Below are 15540 nucleotides of genomic sequence, written 5' to 3'. Positions count from 1 at the left end.
AAAAAAAATTAAGAAAATTAAAAAAAAAAAAAAAAAATAAATAAAATAATAACAATAAAATAAAAATAAATGAGTCAAAATTAAATAAAATAAAATAAAAAAAACAAAACAAAAAAAAAAAAATAATATATATCATAAAAAAATAAAATATATAAAAAAATAAATATTTTAGAAATTTTCAAATTTTGTATCTTCTTGATACTTTTAAAATTTTTATATTTTTATATATTTTGTTTTTTTGTCTATATAAGGGTTAAAATGGAAAGGAAAAAAGAAAAAGAATAAAAAAGTATGTTATTTCAAATGAGTAAATTGGAAAAAAAAAAAAAAAAAAAAAAAAAAGTGGATTTAAATTTTCTTGATTTAATTATTTTTAAAAAATAAATAAATATGAAAATATTAATCTTTATAATATTAACAATATTTACAATTACTTTAGAAAATAATTTAAGTAACTCCTTTTATATTCAAAATAATTATTCAAATAAAAAAGATTATTCTAATCGTATATATGTATCTCGTCCGGCTCAAAAAAAAAGTAACCAATTAAAGACAAAAATTATAATAAATAAAAGAAAAAAGGAAGAAAATGAAAAAAATAAATCATATAAAGAAGATTTTAAATCATCTCCAAAATACAAATCTATAGAAGAGTTAATTAATGAATATCCTTATAAAATACCAGATTATGATATTCAAAAGGAACCATATATTATTTTAAAAGATAAAATTAAGTCAGAATATTTAAAAGGTTACGAATTACCTTTTGGTTTAATTGATCCAGTTAAATATGAATTATTAAAATTAATTGGAAAAATATGTGATCCATTTAAACCTTTATGTTGTTATTCTTTAACACCCAGATTATTAATTAGTAAATTATTTACAAATAAATATGAAATATCTTATGATGATTTTTGTTATAATTTGGAATATAAAATGAGATTTTATATGCCATCTTACACACAAATATTTATGTATGAAAAAGAACTATTGTGGAAAGAATGGATGGCTATAAGGAATTTAAAAGAAGTCTCACCTGAAACACCCATAGACGATCATGATAGAGTTACAAGAATTTTAGAAGATGATGAAGCCACTTTACCTAATACCATACTAAAAGTAAACAGAGAAATAAATAATCAAGGAATTCACCCCTCTATATTAAGAATGTTTTTTGATTTTTTAAATATAGAAAAATGTGATAACAAATTGAAAAGAGATAATGCATTTTTAAAATTAGAAACAATTAAAAGTCAAATTAAAAATAGAGATTTCATGGAAGGAATCAGACCTGATTACTTATATATTATGTTTAATAAAACAGCACATGATTATTATTCTAATTTTAATGAAAAAGAATATGAAAAAACATATTTAGAATCAGTTAACTATAATACTATGAGACAAAAAATTATTAGTGAAAACTCTCTTTATAAAAAACAAAGAAAAGAATTTTCAGAAAAAACTAAAAACTCACTTATGAAATTCTATGATATTGAATTACCCTCTTTTTTTAAAGAATATATAGAAAAGAAAAAAGAAAATTATAAAATTATTCAATCTAAAATTAAAACAATGATAGATAATAAATATCTCAAAAGAAAAAAAAAAAGAGAAGATAAACTTTCCGGAAAAATTACTTTAGATACAAAAACGGAAGAAAATACAGAAGAAAAGAAAAAAAAAAAAAAAAAAAAAAAAAAAAAAAAAAAAAAAAAAAAAAAAGTAACTATGAAATAATAAAAAAGAAAAAAAATTATGTAAAAAAAAGCAAACTAAATTAAAAAATGTATATATAATGATTATCAATATGAAATTTTATTTTCTATAATAAGAAATCAATAATATTATTTTATTAATAATTATATAAAATTTTTAAATAAAAAAAAAAATATGTTCTATTTCTTTTTTTAGTAATTACTTTGAATAAAATTTTTACCTACATATATATATATATATTGATTTTTTTTTTTTTTTTTTTTTTTTAATATAAAAATTTTTTAATTGTTTTTTTTAGATTAGTAAATCATAAATTTATAAAATTTTTTATTTCTATTATAAATGAATACTACTTTAAATCAAAATATTTTTTAATAATATTTTTTTTTTTAATATGTTCATATATTTAAGTAACAAATGTAAAGTTGTAATTTTATATATATTATTCATATATGAATACATTTAAATATTCTTTTATATATTTATTTTTTATTTTCTTTCATTTTTTATTTACTTTCATTTTTTACCTATTTCTTTCATTTTTTATTTTCTTTCATTTTTTATTTACTTTCATTTTTTACCTATTTCTTTTTTTTCTTTTTTTTTTTTTTTTTTTTTTTTTTTTTTTTTTTTTTTTTTTTTTTTTTGTTTCTACATATATGTGATTAAAAGATATATAATATATTAAAATTCTAATAATTTAAAAATATTATTTTTTTTATTGTCTTCCTATAATAAATAGTAAATTATTCGTTTATCTTAATTCATTACAATTTAATTTATTTTATCTTTTTTTCTTGTGTAATTAAAAATTTTTGTAAACTTTATATTTATACTGTTTTCTTTAAAAATCAAGTGATACTTTTAAATATAAAGCTTTTTTTATGAAAATGTGTAAATAATAATAAAAAAAAAAAATTATAAAAAAAAAAAAAAAATAATAAATTAAAATAATTATAATTAAAACTTATTCAAGATTTCTTCTATCATAAGGTCTTCCTCTTCCCATTGGTTGTCTGATTTCTCTTGTAATTTCTTCATCAATTTTTGGTGCTCTATTGACTGTTTTTTTTGATAAAGTTGCAGGAAATATAGATGGAGGTAAATGCAAAAATTCTCTTAAATATTCAATACCTTAACAAAATTATAAAATAAAATCATAATGTGATATATATAAATATTAAATTATTTAAAATTAATAAAATGTATTAACAAAATATTATATAAATAATACCTTCATTATTTAATATAAAATATTGATGTTTCCAGTTATATTTTTCTTCAACATAATTTCTACTTTTCAATGATTTTAATGTCATCATTATATGCAAATTGGGAATATTTAAATGAGGATGACGTGGTATCTTTGCATCTTTTTCTACTACTATAACACCCTCTAAAAATTGTAAAAAATAAAATATATAGATATATACACATTAAAAAAAAAAAAAAAAAATATATATTCTTTTCTTATTATATTCACAATTTAAAATTTTCTCATTCAATTTTTATTATAAATAATTTTATAATATATATATATATATATATATATATATATATATATATATATATATATATATATATATATATGTATATGTATATATATATATATATGTATAAATCAAAAAAGTAAAATATATAAAATTTATATAATTATGCTACCTTTGAATAAATATTCATATATGAGTTTTTTGTTTTGTTTTGGAATATAACTATATTTATGATGTGGAAGTAATTTTTTCTCCATTTTTAAACTTCATACAACAAAATTTAATAAAAAAAAAAAAAATAAAATAAAATTATATAATAAAAAATATTAAAATTTGGAATTTTTTTTTTTTTCAACAATTTTAAGTTCTATTTCAAAATTTTTTTTAAATATTCTTTCTCATTTTTTTTTTTTTTTTTAATAAAAATAAATATATATATAAATGCATATATGTATGAAAAATACATTAAAATTTATATTAGTAATAAATTTCATATATTCACTTATGAATGTTTTTTATATATGCTTTAAATAAAAAACATCATATTTATATGTTTAAAAATGTACAAATTTTTTTTTTTTTTTTTTTTTTCATAGTAGTGCTCTAAATGTATGTGACTGATTCACCCCTCTCCCCACTAAAATTTTTAGTTTTTCTTTTTTCTATTTTTTTTTTTTTTTTTCACTTTTTTTTTTAAAACATTTTTAATTATTTTATAAATATATATATGGAACAAAAGAATGTACAAAAGTATAAATAAAAAAAAAAAAAAAAATTATTTTTAATAATTTTTTGTGATTGTATTTTTCCTCAAATCCTAAGTTTTTTTGTATTTATGTATTTTTATGTAATGAAATAATTCATATATATACATTTTTTTTATTTTTTTTTTTATTTTTTTTTATTTTTATATTAAATATCCAAAATCTTATTTATTTTAAGGAAAAAGGAATAGGTGAATTTATAATAGAATAATGTTGTATAAAAATTACTAAAAAAAAGAAAAAAAAAAAATAGGATTATAAAAAGCTATAAATTATATTTAAAAAGTTACACTTTCTTAGGAAATTTTAATTCATCTATTTTATTCCATATTTTTAAAAAAAAAAAAAAAAATAATTTTTAATAATTTTTATTTAATAATCTTAAGAAAAAATGGAAAAAAGAGAAGAAAATGTTATGAGAGAAATTAAAGTTAACAAATTGGTTCTCAATATTTGTGTTGGAGAAGTAAGAAAATTATCAAATATTATTTTAAATATATATATATATAGAGAGAGAAATATAGAATATTATATATATATATATAGAAATATAAAATATTATATAATTTATAAATATAGAATATTATATATATATATAGAAATATAAAATATTATATAATTTATAAATATAGAATATTATATATATTTATAAATATAAGAACATTATTTTATTTAACACATATATATCACAATATTTTTTATAAAAAGAAAAAAAAAAAAAAAGAAGGAAACTCATATAAATTATCAAACATTTTTTATAATTTATTGTAAATATTCTTTTTAGTAAAATATTTAATACAAACATATGATAATATACATATATATGCTTAAGAAAATATGAAATTTTTTAAATATTTTATTTTTCCATATTTTTTTTGATATTTAAAATTTTCTAAATTTTTAGTCAGGAGATAGATTAACAAGAGCTGCAAGAGTATTAGAACAATTAACTGAGCAGAAACCAATTTTTGGTAAATGTAGATTTACAATTAGATCATTTGGAGTAAGAAGAAATGAAAAAATATCTTGTTATGTAACAGTTAGAGGGAAAAAAGCTTTAGAAATATTAGAAAAGGGATTAAAAGTAAAAGAATATGAATTAAGAAGAAAAAACTTCTCAGATACAGGAAATTTTGGTTTTGGTATTCAAGAGCACATTGATTTAGGAATTAAATATGATCCTTCTACTGGTATTTATGGTATGGATTTTTATGTTCATCTATCAAGACCTGGTTATAGAGTTACAAGAAGAAGAAGGAAAAGATCAAGAATCTCTAAAACTCATAAAGTTACAAAAGAAGATGCAATGAAATGGTTTCAAACAAAATTTGATGGAATTTTACTAAAATAAAACATTTAATATTTTGTTTAAGATAGGGAGATAACTATACAATATTTTAATAAAATAACAAATTAAATACTTCTATATATATCTATATATATATATATGTTTTTAATTTATCTTTTTACATATGTAAATCATTTTTTTTTTTTTTTTTTTTTTTTTTTTTTTTTAAATGTACTTATATATCTACACATATTTTATAATTCAAAAAAGAAAAAAAATGATTTTGCATGTGATTAGGTGTATGTTTAAAAAAAAAAAAAGAAAAAAAGTTTTTTTTTTTTTTTTTTTATTTTTCATCAAATGTTAAGCTTAATTATATTAGACTATGATTTATAAAAAGTAAAAAAAAAAAAAAAAAACTTTTTAAAAAAAGAATTTTATTTCAATTATTTTATTTTATTTTATTTTATTTTTTTTTTAATGACAGTGAAAAGTAAACTTAAAATATAATTTTAAAAGTTTTTTTTTTATATATATATTCTATATAATAATAATACTTAATTACTCTTGAAAATTAGAAAACAATAAAAAAAAAGGCAAAATAAAATGAAATACTAAAAATAAAATTAATAATAATAAAAGTAGTGTAATAAAAAAAATCTTGAATAATCAAAAAAAAAAAAAAAAAAAGAAAAAAAAATAGATTAAAAAAAAATATAAAATTTTGTTAATAATCTATTTCATGAATTTGAAATGATTCACTTTTATTTTATTGTTAATATACCAATCTGTTAAAAAAATTAAAATGTCTATAAAGAGTAATTTAGAATTTTTATTTAAAATTTTTTTTTTACTATTAATTAATAAAAAAAAAAAAAAAAAAAAAAAATACTTTTAGTATTTTATAAAAATAATTCTGAGCATTTATTTTTTCTCTTACATTAAAATAATACGTAAGTTAAATGTTTTTTCAAATTATGCAAATTTAAATCTTAAATATGTTTCCAATTGTTTCAAAATGTATTATTTTATATACAAAAAAATAATACATTTATTTGAAGTAATAATTTTGACTTTTTTTTTTTTTTTTTTTTTACATAACAAAAAATTATTATATGAATTTATATTTTAGTGTAATTTTGCACACATAGCATATATATAATAAAATCTTGATATTCTTATTAAATTTTTAAATTATTAGGAGAATATGTGTATTAATTAGAATGGTAATAAGAAGAAAATACTTATTATGTTGTTTTATTAAATGGAAAATTTATTAGCTTATTTATAAATTAGAAAAAAAAAATATTTATATATAGAACAAAAGAACAAAAGTATATTAGAACATTAAAAAATATAGAAAAAATAAAGATAATTAATATATATATATATATATAAACATTTTAAGTAATATATTTTATGTAATTAATAATATATTTAGGATATTATATATAATAATAAGTTATTATTTAAATATGTTTTCACTGATAAAAAATAAGTTTTTTTTTTTTAATTTTTGTAAATATAGATATAAATCAGTTGTTGATATTAAATAGTTATTTTAAAATTAAAACTATTTTAATTATTATTATTATTATTATTATTATTATTATTATTATTATTATTATTATTATTATTATTATTATTATTATATATTATATTACATTGAAAACCTTTTTTTTTTATTAATCATTTCATGTATTATTATTTATTTTTATTTTTTTCTCTCATGTTTTTATCCATTATATAATTTTTTCATTAAAAATGATAAGAGATTTTTTTAGTTATTACTAACGGTTTTTCTTTTAGCCGTCTAATTAAAAATATATATAAATATAAATGTTTTAATTCTTTTTGTTTTCTTTTTCTCTTTATTTTTATTCGTTTTTCATTTATATATTTTCTTATTTCTAATGTTATTTGTTCTTTTTTTATTAATAATTTTTATAAGATAAAATTTTTTTTTTTTTTTCATTTCCATATATATAATGATATATACAAAAGCTAAAATACATCAATGTTATAATTAAAAGTTTTTAATTTTTCTTATGTAAGAATAATAAAAAAAAAAAAAATAAAAAATAAATAAATAATAACACTCAAATACAAAAGAGTTCTTTCAAAAAATTATAATGAATAATTCTAATGATATTAAAAAAGAAGGAAAGAAATTAAAACCTATAAATGTATTTAGAGATGTAGGAGATATAAAGAAGAATGTAGAAGCAAAAGTAAAAAGAGATGAAAGTAGAAAAAAGGAAGAATCAAAAGAATTTAGAAATAATTCTAAAAAAAAAAAAGATAAGAAAGAATCACAAAAAAATGATAATCTAAGAAGAGAAAGTATAAAATTTATAAAAGAAAAAGATGATATCGAAAAGGAAGATGAAAATAATGAAATGAAAATAGATGAAAAACTTAAAATAAAAAAAGATAATATAAAAAAGAACAACTCAACAAGAAAAAAAAAAAAAAAAGAAATAACAGATGAAGAAAAAGATATATTTGAAAATAAGGATATGCAAAAATCTTATGAATTAAAATTATTAGGATATAATAAAGATGTGCTAGCGAGTGGTAACAATATAAATTATTTTGAAGACAGAAGAAACAATTCAAATAATATGAATAATCCTTTTAAATATATAAATAATGTTACAAATAAAGCATCTATTATGAAAAATAAAAAAAATATGTTAGCAAAATACAAAATGAAAATATTAGAAGAAGAAGAAGAAAAAAAAAAAAAAAAAGAAGAAGAAATAGAAGAAATAGAAGAAATAGAAGAAAAAAAAAAAAAAATAAATTACTTTGATTTAAAGGAAAGGAAAAAAACTTCTATTATCGAAAAATTTAAACAACAAGAGTTAAAATCATGGCAACATTACTGGACACCCATGTGCTTAATTATAACTTACTTATGTATATCTATAATATTTATAGTAGTTGGTTGCATATTTATTATTTTATCTACAACCAGAAAAGAATGTAAGATATCCTATGAAAATTATAAAGATGAATCGTTGATTTTAGAAATAAATGAAAATTATTGTTATGGACCAAAAAGACCATTTAGAAAAAATTCTTACATTTATTATGAATTATATAATTTTCATCAAAATCATAAAAAATATCTTATATCTAAATCTCACAATCAATTAATGGTATATAAAATATTTGAAATTTTTATTTTTTTTACAAATTATTTGTATCTACATTTTTCCATTTTTGGTTTTTTTTTTTTTTTTTTATTTAATACACTTAATTTTATTCTTATATCACTAAATATTTTAATTTTCTTATTTATTTTTATAATTTATATTTTAAAATAAAATTAAATATTTTGTGAAAAAAAAAAAAAAAAAAAAAAAAAAACTTTTATTTATACAGGGAAAAATATATACGAAAACTAGCGACATATCTCAATGTACCCCTATTACTCAAAATAAAAATGGTAAAGTATTACATCCTTGTGGTTTGATAGCTAGAAGCGTATTTAATGATACATTTTTCATATACAAAGATAACGATTTGAAAGAAATGATAGAAATAGATGAATCGAAAAAAGCAATTACATGGTATAGTGACTATAACAAGTTTAAAAATCCATCAGAAAGTGACATGAATGCACATAAAGAAAATGTGGATTTCTGGTTAATGGATAAAAAATATATAACAACTTTAAATATGAATGAAGAAAACGGATATGGTGTAGAGAATTCTCATTTTATTGTGTGGATGAAAACAGCTGCTTTATCAGAATTCCGAAAAAAGTATGCCAAAATAAAATCAGAAGTCAAGCTACCTTTTTATGTAAATATAAAGAATAATTTTCCTGTTAATGAATTTAATGGAAAGAAATATTTTATTATAGCAGAAGGTTCTGTTCTTATTAATGAAAAAGCTCAATCAATAGGTATTCTGTATCTACTTATTGGATTGATTTCTCTTTGTATTGCAATTTGTCTTATTTATAATCAATTAAAACATCCAAGAATTATAGGACAAATATAATTTTAAAACAATTGGTTTATTATAATACCAATTTAAATGTACTAAGTACTAAAAAAAATTTGTAAGAACCTTCAAAAATTATACAAAAAGTAATTAGATATATTCAAACAGAAGAAAGTTTTACATACTCTTTTTATTTTCCAAAAATAAAAAGAACATGAAAAATTTAAAAATATAAAATAATAAATTTTGAAAAAAAAAAAAAATGAACCATTTAATAAAAAATAGATAAGAAATATATACACAACATTTTCTCTTAATAAAAGTTCATTGATTTTTTAATTGATAATTAAATAGAAAAATACAAAATTTATTAAATATGTTTTCTTATTTGATATTTAATTCTTTTCTTTTTTTTTTTTTTTTTTTTTTTGTGTGTGTGTGTGTGTGTGTGTGTAACCGTGTGGATGTATATTCTTTGTTTTGTATTTTATTCTTATAAAAAAAATTATTTATTTTATGGAAATATTTGTTGTATTACTTTTTATTATATTTCATTTTTTATAGTTTAAATTTCCCTTTTTCATAATTCTCTTTTTTTGTGAAAATGTGCTTTAATTTAAATCTATAAGGGTAATATATAAAAAATAAGTTACCCTTGTTTACATTTATTAGTATAAAAAATCTTGTTTTTGAAACCAAATTTATATAAATTAAAAGAATTCCTTTTTTATTTTTTAATTCTCATATATTTACTTAAATTTATTTTATTTATATTATATTTTTTTTTTTTTTTTTCCCTATAATAAAAATAGTATGAAATTTTTAAAATTTTTATAAAAATTATTTTCAAAATCTTTCATGTATAATTTCATATATATTTCTTTACACATACAACTTGGTTAAACTACTATTGAATCAAAAAAAAATGTAGATATTACTACATTATATTTTTTCAATAATATTTTATAATAAACATAACAATTTATGAAAATTTATATATAAATAAAAAAAACTATATATATATATATATATCTTTTATATAATTTATCGTAAATTCCCTCACACTAATTGTTAACTTACAATTTATCTTAATTTTTTTCTTTACATAAATTAATTTTTACATTTTCTTCTTTTAGCATTTTTCTCTCAATGAATTTCTTTTTTTTTTTTTTTACTATATGTCAATGAATTATAACATAATTTTATATATATAAATTCATTTATAATATACCTTCATTAATTAATATAAAAAGAAGAAAATAGTAAAATAAAATGAAATAAAAGCATTACATTACAATCTTATTAAAGTAATTATGAAGAATACATTTTAGGTAATAATTTATTTTTAATTAATTTAAATTAAATAAAAGAAATTTCAAACATTTGTGTCAAAATTTAAAACAAAAATATAACACAATCATTTTTATTTATAAAAATGTTGTCTTCAAATATATAAAAAAAAAAAAAATTATAATAGTTTTTTCAAATATAAATATAATTTTAAAAAATATAATAAAAAAAAATACAAAATTATATAATTATTTATAAATAATGAAAGTAATAATTAAATATATTAAATTCTTCAATATATAAAATTTTAATTAATATGTATATTAAGAAAATTTAGAACAAAGCATTCACTTAATTACTTTAATTATTCGCTATAATAAAAAAAAAAAAAAAAATCTAAAAAAAAAAAAAAAAAAAGTTTTAATGCGTAAAAATTTCTCTTTTTTTTCACTACATTTTTCTTATTCTTAATAGAAAATAAACTATATAATTTTTTTTTTTTTTTTTTTTTTTTTTTCTTACATTTTAATATTCTATTTGTTTAATAAAAGCTGAGAATTTGTATATATCAGAAAAAATATAAAAAACTAATATATAAAAACTTTTTATAAATATAAATTCTTAATAATAAGTATTTACAAAAAATGAGTATCTAATAATATATTGTATTTATAAAAATTGAAAAAACATTTCAATTTCATCACTTTTCCTTTAAAAAAGAAGAAAAAGTATATAAGAAATAACATGATTTTTTTTTTAAAATGTTATTTTTTAAATTTATATTAATAAGTTTATTTATTTTTATATATTCAGAAATATTATGTAATTTAATTATCCATCCGTCTTTAGCTGATTTTTTTGTTGAAAATTTTAGAGATAACATTTACATATCATCTAATAATGTTATAAATAAAAAACTTTCATCTCCATATTGTTCCAGTTGTGATAGATTAGATTGTCACAATATAAATATTGAAGATGATCAAAATGAAAATGAAAAAAAAATTACAAAAAAAAAAGAAAGATGCGATGAAGAAGATCAAATAAAATATATTTACCTACATACAAATCCTTTTTATACTACAATTAAAGAAGAAATAATAAATAAAGATAAAAAAGAAAAAGGAAATAATAAAAAGTATAACATATTTTACAAATTCTTTCATTTTTTATTAGACACATTTTCTTTTTTTACAAAAACAGATAGCCAAATAAAGAATTCTAAAAAATTTTATTCTTCATATTTTATTGATAAAAGTAAAACAAATATTTTAAGTAACTCGAACAATCTTACTAATAATAATAACAAATATAAAATTAAAGGTTTATATTTAGGAGAAAATCTAGGTGATATCAGAAATTTATCTTTTTTATCACCATTATCTTTAGCAATAGATGAAATAAATTTTAATCAAATTTTTAAACATGCATGGGATAATTCTTATTCTAATTATATATTTTTAAAAAGTTCTAATAGTTATATTGATAAAAAAAGTAATGATATAGAAAAGCATAACTTAATCAAAGAAAAGAATTACATTTTTGAAGAAAATTATGAAAATATAGATAAAAAAAAAGATAACAAAGAAGGTAAACACATTTATGATAGACAAGATGAATATGAGAATAACAATGATAATAATGATGATATAAATTTCAATAATTCATTTTATTTTATCAATAACAATAATTTACTATTGAAGTATATTATGAGATCTAATGAAGATTCAGAATACTTAAAAATTTTAAAAAAAATAGAAAATGAAATTAGTTTAAATACTTCTAGTATTATTTTAAAAAAATTAAATATAGGTATGCAAAATAATTTTGATGAAGTTTTTAAAAACAACAAAAATTTAAATGTAGGAATATGTACAAGAGAAAAAAAAAAAAAAAGTTTTTTACAAATAATAAAAAATAACTTAAAATCACAAACATTGAATAGATTACTATTCAAAAAAAAAAAAAAAAAAAAAAATACCAATTATACTTTTGGTTGTGTATTTTTTCACTCAATTGAAAATTCTGAATTAATATTTGATTTAAAAAAAGCTATAAACTCTAATGACAATAATTCACAGTATGATAATAATTCACATATTAATTACAATGGAGAATTTAATAAAAACCATGAAAAAGATAACTTATTATATATGAATAAAAAGGATAATGAAAGTATAAAAGTATCTGATAATATTATATATAAAGAATGGAAAAAATTAAACTCAAATAAATCAAAATTATTTATGCTTTCCACAAATGTTTTAAGTAATTTAAAAAAATATAAGGATTATAATTATAGTAAAAATATTTATAAATTACAAATAGATTACAATGGTATTTGTAAAAATGTAGTTTTTATTTACAAATATCATAAGAAGATGCTTTTGAATTTTTTATTTCAGTTAGATGTATGTTATAATAATAATTATATAAATAAAAATATCCTTTTTAACTATTTAAACACCAATATAAGGGCAAATTTTATTTTAAAAGGTGTATGGAATTACGGTATTTTAAAAAATATAATTAATATAAAAAGTTACAATGATACTTTAAAAAATAATAACAATAATTATAATGAAAACGTTATTAATAAGTATAATGATGATTACTTAAAAAAAATATATTTTAATGAAAATTTTTATATTTATAATGATTTGTATGATCTAAAATCGTTTGAAAATCAAAAAGGAAAAATAATAGATGATAATTTAAATTTTAATGAAAAAGGAAAAATCTACTTAAATGAACAAGTTTTACATAGTAGAATAAGAGCACATGAACGATTTAAAAGAATGAAATTATTAAACATTGAGAATAATACACCACAAGAAAAAGAGGAATATGCATTTTTGATAAATAAAATTATTAAAGAAAATAATTATATTTTATTACTATCTAAAAAAGGGATTATAGAATTTGAAACTCCAGTGGTGTTAACTGAATTATTTATTGGAATTCATTCTAACCCTTTATATAAATTATTATGCAAAAAAAAAAACATATCTAAAATGAGTCCTGATATTAATTTAATTTATAATGAGAATAATAAGTCAGATTACTTAAATAAATATATTAAGATTAATTGTAGTCATAACAAACCACATTTTATTTATATTTTCTTTAATTTTTTCTTAAATGATAATAAAAAATATAATTTAAAATTAGAAATACAGATTGATTATTTTAAAAAATTTAAAAATAGTGAAGATTTTCCTTTTCAATACTTAAACGTATTGAATTATTTAAAAAATAATATTAATTATTATAGAATTAATAGAATTGAAATTGAATACTCTTTTTTTCCCTTTTTACAAAAAGACGAGTTTTTTGATCATTCTACCTTGCCATTCTATATATCTATAAATAATATGATAATAAATCAAAGTAAAAAAGTGTATAATTATGTACCAATTTTTTATACAAGCAAAATCAATTTTTTACAAGTTATAAGTAGAAATGCAAAGAATAAAATAAAAAAGAAGAGTTCTGAAATCAAAGATATGAAAAACATAAAAAAGGATAATAAATCTTACATTTTTGAAGAAAAAATAAACAAAGAAAATTATCAAAATGAAGAAAAATCAGAGAAAAAAAATGAACTATATTCAACTAATTTTCTTAAATTGTTTCATATTGAAAAGTCTGAGGAAAAACAGCACAACCCTATATTTAATAATAAAAATAATAATAATAAAAAAAACTCCATTAATTTCAATTCTTTTTCTATATTTACTTCTATAAGTGAAAAAATATTTATGAAACACTTAACTCAATATATATGTACTAGCAGTAAGTGTATATATGAAAAAGACACCATGGATTTTCTTTTAAATAATTTAAGAAAAAAATATAAACAAAAAAAAAAAAATTTAAATAACAAAAGGGTAGAAAATTTATATATACATAACCATTTAAATTTTTCATTCGAACCCATTTTAATAAATCCATTCTTTGAATTAAAAAATAATATAAAAGAAGAAAAACTAAGTGAAATTCAGAATGAATATTTCAATTTTTTAAAAACAGATTTATCTAAATATCTAAAAGAAGATACTAAAAATATAGTAGCATATAATATGAAAAATCTTTATACATTTGAATTTATAAATAAAAAATATGTTATTCCACCATATAATAAAGGAATTTTTATAAATTTCGAAATAAAAAATGATAAAATATTTTATGATCCATTTAATAATTTTTCTTATATAAATCAAGAATTAAAAGAAAATTTTTATAATGATACTAGAAAAGTCTTTGATACAATATATATATATTCTGCATTACTTCCAGCAGAAAGCGATTTATTTGATTTTAATTATCTTACAAAAAATAAATTAACATTAAAAAGAATACAAAGTAAAAATGCGAAGACTATGTTTAAAAACGTAATCCCTTTTACAAGATACGAAGATTTTTATGATTTCAATCAAGAATATTCACAAAAAATATTTGATTTCAATATTTTAGATTTTAAAGATAATTCATTTAATAATGAAATAATAGAATTAACTATTGATGAAAACTTATATAAAACAAAAATTATAGATTTTATTCAGAACAAGCTAAAAAAAGCTCTTCAGCTAAATTCAGAAGAAAAAAAAACATAAAAAGAAAAAAAATATATACAACCTCTTTCATTTTAAATCTAATTTAAAAAAGAAGAAAAAAGGAAAAACAGAATTTAATAAATATTTTTAAGAAAAATATTTTAGGGAATATTCTAAGAGTGAAATATATATATGCATAAATTAAAACTAAAAGGAGTTTGATAAATAATCCTAAAAAATAAATAGTTCTCCAAAATAATTCCAAAAATATGAATAATAAAATAATTTTAATAATTCATTTGAATTTGAGATTTTAATTTTTTTTATAATTTTTGTTTTTTTTTTTTTATCATATTTGTGGATTTCTTTTTTTTTTTTTTTTTTTTTTTTTTTTTGTAATAGTTTTTAAGAAATTTATTTAATATTCATTTAATACTTTAAAATGGTTTTTATAATTTTCTTTTTTAAATGTT

General features: G+C 16.1%; 5 protein-coding genes across 5 annotated transcripts; 4 read left to right on the top strand and 1 right to left on the bottom strand.

Moving 5' to 3' along the window:
• Positions 1–390: 390 nt before the first annotated feature.
• On the top strand, positions 391–1743 carry PGAL8A_00083000 (conserved Plasmodium protein, unknown function; the record flags this gene model as incomplete). Its single annotated transcript, XM_028670777.1, has 1 exon — positions 391–1743. The coding sequence occupies one exon, from the start codon at positions 391–393 to the stop codon at positions 1741–1743; it is 1353 nt and encodes a 450-aa protein (XP_028525948.1).
• Positions 1744–2689: 946 nt separating this feature from the next.
• On the bottom strand, positions 2690–3469 carry PGAL8A_00082900 (40S ribosomal protein S10, putative; the record flags this gene model as incomplete). The annotated part of the gene is made up of 3 exons (XM_028670766.1): positions 2690–2856; positions 2957–3118; positions 3385–3469. The coding sequence occupies 3 exons, from the start codon at positions 3467–3469 to the stop codon at positions 2690–2692; spliced, it is 414 nt and encodes a 137-aa protein (XP_028525947.1).
• Positions 3470–4367: 898 nt separating this feature from the next.
• Positions 4368–5327, top strand: PGAL8A_00082800 (60S ribosomal protein L11a, putative; the record flags this gene model as incomplete). Its single annotated transcript, XM_028670755.1, has 2 exons — positions 4368–4442; positions 4881–5327. The coding sequence occupies 2 exons, from the start codon at positions 4368–4370 to the stop codon at positions 5325–5327; spliced, it is 522 nt and encodes a 173-aa protein (XP_028525946.1).
• A 2069-nt stretch (positions 5328–7396) lies between these two features.
• Positions 7397–9278, top strand: PGAL8A_00082700 (conserved Plasmodium protein, unknown function; the record flags this gene model as incomplete). The annotated part of the gene is made up of 2 exons (XM_028670743.1): positions 7397–8428; positions 8655–9278. The coding sequence occupies 2 exons, from the start codon at positions 7397–7399 to the stop codon at positions 9276–9278; spliced, it is 1656 nt and encodes a 551-aa protein (XP_028525945.1).
• A 1994-nt stretch (positions 9279–11272) lies between these two features.
• PGAL8A_00082600 (conserved Plasmodium protein, unknown function) lies at positions 11273–15127 on the top strand (the record flags this gene model as incomplete). Its single annotated transcript, XM_028670732.1, has 1 exon — positions 11273–15127. One exon carries the CDS (start codon positions 11273–11275, stop codon positions 15125–15127), a length of 3855 nt encoding a protein of 1284 aa, XP_028525944.1.
• Between the last annotated feature and the right edge of the window lie 413 nt (positions 15128–15540).

This window comes from Plasmodium gallinaceum (assembly GCF_900005855.1).
Source record: "Plasmodium gallinaceum strain 8A genome assembly, contig: PGAL8A_v1_60, whole genome shotgun sequence".
Classification (NCBI taxonomy): domain Eukaryota; phylum Apicomplexa; class Aconoidasida; order Haemosporida; family Plasmodiidae; genus Plasmodium; species Plasmodium gallinaceum.
Note: the sequence above shows the minus strand (reverse complement) of the source record. Positions and strands in the feature narration are given on the sequence as shown.